Raw genomic sequence first — 2764 nt, 5'->3', positions numbered from 1 at the left:
ATCACAGATAAAAAGGTACCAGAGTAAAAATGGAGGAAGGATTTATAAGAAACCGAATGTTTTAGATAAGAAAAAAGTAATAAAATATTATCTCTTATGAACGTTCATTTTACAGCTATTCAATAAAATAAAGATAAATAAAAAGAACAGGCAGTAATGCAAGTCATACGGTGCCCATTAAAAAAATATATTTTTTGTCTTCTGGAAAATGTTCCTTTACCTTAGAAGTTTGTCTGGCTTGAGTAAAGTATTGATGCGATTGACTATCCAACTAAAGAGGCGTCCATATAATGCTTTGGCCATAGCATCCCTGACATCAGTAGCTTTTTCCACGGTGTTGGGACGGATGATTGTTTCTCCTCGAGTCACCACACAATGAGAGGTGAGAGCTTCTTGCAGTTCATCTGCCTGAATGCACAGCAAGGAAGCACCTTGGAAGTAAATAAGTTTACTGTTAAATTACGTATGGCCAGCTCACAAAGAGAGTTTTGAAGGATGAAGGGTTTTTTTTAATTTCTAAGGGCTTGACTATGCAAGTACAACATGCCCTGAGAAAGAGGCAGAGCATAACTATGCTGACTCTAGAAGTAGGTCAAGATCTTCAACTGTCATTCAGTCAAAATGTCTGCAATTTTTTCTTTGCTTTAAAATAGGGAAATATGCACCAAATCTTTCCCAGGTGTAGATTACATCCCCTTCCATGACAGCTCAGCCATGCTGGCCAGTGTGTAATAGGCTGGTGTCACAGCCACAACTCTAGGCAGAGGAGAAGAGAAACAACTTCCCTGGTGCTGCTTTGCCCTTTGTTGTTATAACTTAGGGCTGTCCAAGTGGTGGCCTGTAGGATGCATGTGGCCCACAGGAGGTTAATCTGTGGCTCTGGGTTCCCACCTGGTTATCACTCCTCCATTTTTCCAGCTGCAGCAGCAGACGGGCACTCTGGGCTCCTGTTCCCTCCTATGGCTTCTGCTTCCAGAGAGCATGAGCTGTAGCAGTGGGGAAGCTCATGTCATGGTGCAGTGGAGGAGCATTCAGGGGAGCTGGGGTTGGGGCCATGCATTGTTGGCTAGGGTGCCTAGGGGCAAGGGGTCCATAGCTCATGCTACTGTGGTCCCTGAGTGTGTGGCCTGAACTGCTGTGGCCTGTGCAACATGCAGCTCACAGCCACTTAGAAGCTGGATAACCCTGTTATACCTCAGTAGGTCGCTAACTAGAGTCCACCCAAAGGAAGAGCTTATAATTGATTTTTTAATCCTACAAAAAAACTTCCCAATGGTAGGAAGAGCATGACAATGAAACAAGTAGCCTTGGGGAAATGTGGAAATCTACTTCACTGGAGATTTTTGACAAAAAAGGCTAGCAAGGCATCTGTCTGGGATGGTTTAGCAATAGCAAAACCTTCCACAGTAAAGGGGCTTAGACTAGATGACCCCTAAGGTATTGTCCAACCCTTGAATGCTGTGAGCATTGTAGGAGGTATGGTTGGTAAAAGAATTTAAGAATTTAAGAATTTAAGATTTCAATGAACATTTTCATTGGAAGTTCAAATATAGATAAAAAAAAATCATTGTTACATTTTGCTTTCACCTCTCTCACCTAATAGTCATGCTTCATGAATACAACTTGGTTAACTGCTATAATAATTTGTAATAAATATGCTCGTGTTCAGCATGAATTGAAGTACAGTATTTTATTATTTTTGCAAGATTTCCATATGAATGCAATTTTATTGATAACCTTAATGTGTTATAATGAGCTGTCTCCTAAAACATTGAAGACACTTAATATTAAATTAAAGGAAGAACTTACAGTTCTCAAGAGCTACTGGATTAGAAATGTTGCTCTTGTCAATCATGTGCTCGGATACCACAGAAGAAAATTCAATGTTACCCACATTTAAAATTGCAGCGAGAATACTGTATACACTTCCAAGCTCCTGAAAAATAGATACAATTTATAGTTTTACATCTGATGCCTTAGGCTGTATAACTGTTATTCTATTCCTCTCTTCCATATCTTAATAACCAGAAGTGGTACTGGGCCCCATTGTCTTAAAATATTAAAATGGCATGGAGATGCATTCAGTTTGTAGCAGAAGAAATGCCTACAAGAAATTGGGAGAGTACAGGTGTTCAAGTGGTTTCTCCCACAAGAAATATGGCAGGTTCGGGAGAAACATCTTCCTCTTTCAACCTCTTTCATGAGATTCTTGTATCAGAATGAATGACTCCTCCTGGGGATTGGCAGGCTGCAGGCTGGAATGCTTCTATATTTCCTCTCTCAAGATTTCTAGCACAGCAAATCCCTGTGAAATTTGCAATGATAGAAATGAACTCCATACTTGTTGGCTATGTCTCACTCAGTTGGACACTGGAGTACCTTTGTGGATCTTTGCCTAAATTTCTTGGTACAAGGAATTTTCCTAAAATTGGTCTGATTCTGTGCCCACTGAAATCAAGAAGAATCAGACAGTATATGGACCTGATTCTGAAAAGCATGTAATCATGCCTTAAGCCAATCTGTATTCAGCACTGCACATACCACACTTATTCAAATATAAAATGACCCTGAATATAAGACATCTCCCTAATAATTAGATTCGATATATTGAAAATTGTAAATCTGTTATAATTTTCCAGATATAGAATCTAATTATTGGAGGTTTGCCCTGAATTTGCCCCCCTACCACTGCTAGAGTATGGAAAATAAATTGGGGGGGGGGGGGGGAGGGGGGGAAAGGGGCCCAGGGGGGAGCCCCCCCTCA

The 2764-nt window shown here is 40.5% G+C and overlaps 1 protein-coding gene across 1 annotated transcript in view; it reads right to left on the bottom strand.

Moving 5' to 3' along the window:
• Positions 1–2764, bottom strand: part of MYO3A (myosin IIIA) — a 219080-nt gene that overhangs the window by 76496 nt on the left and 139820 nt on the right. The window contains exons 17-18 of the mRNA XM_025206153.1: positions 1810–1936; positions 221–431 (exon numbers count right to left, since the gene is read on the bottom strand). Coding sequence (XP_025061938.1) covers positions 221–431; positions 1810–1936 — 338 coding nt within the window. The remainder of the gene's footprint in view (positions 1–220; positions 432–1809; positions 1937–2764) is intronic.

Source organism: Alligator sinensis, unplaced genomic scaffold, assembly GCF_000455745.1.
Source record: "Alligator sinensis unplaced genomic scaffold, ASM45574v1 scaffold455_1, whole genome shotgun sequence".
NCBI classification, from domain to species: Eukaryota; Metazoa; Chordata; order Crocodylia; family Alligatoridae; genus Alligator; species Alligator sinensis.
Note: the sequence above shows the minus strand (reverse complement) of the source record. Positions and strands in the feature narration are given on the sequence as shown.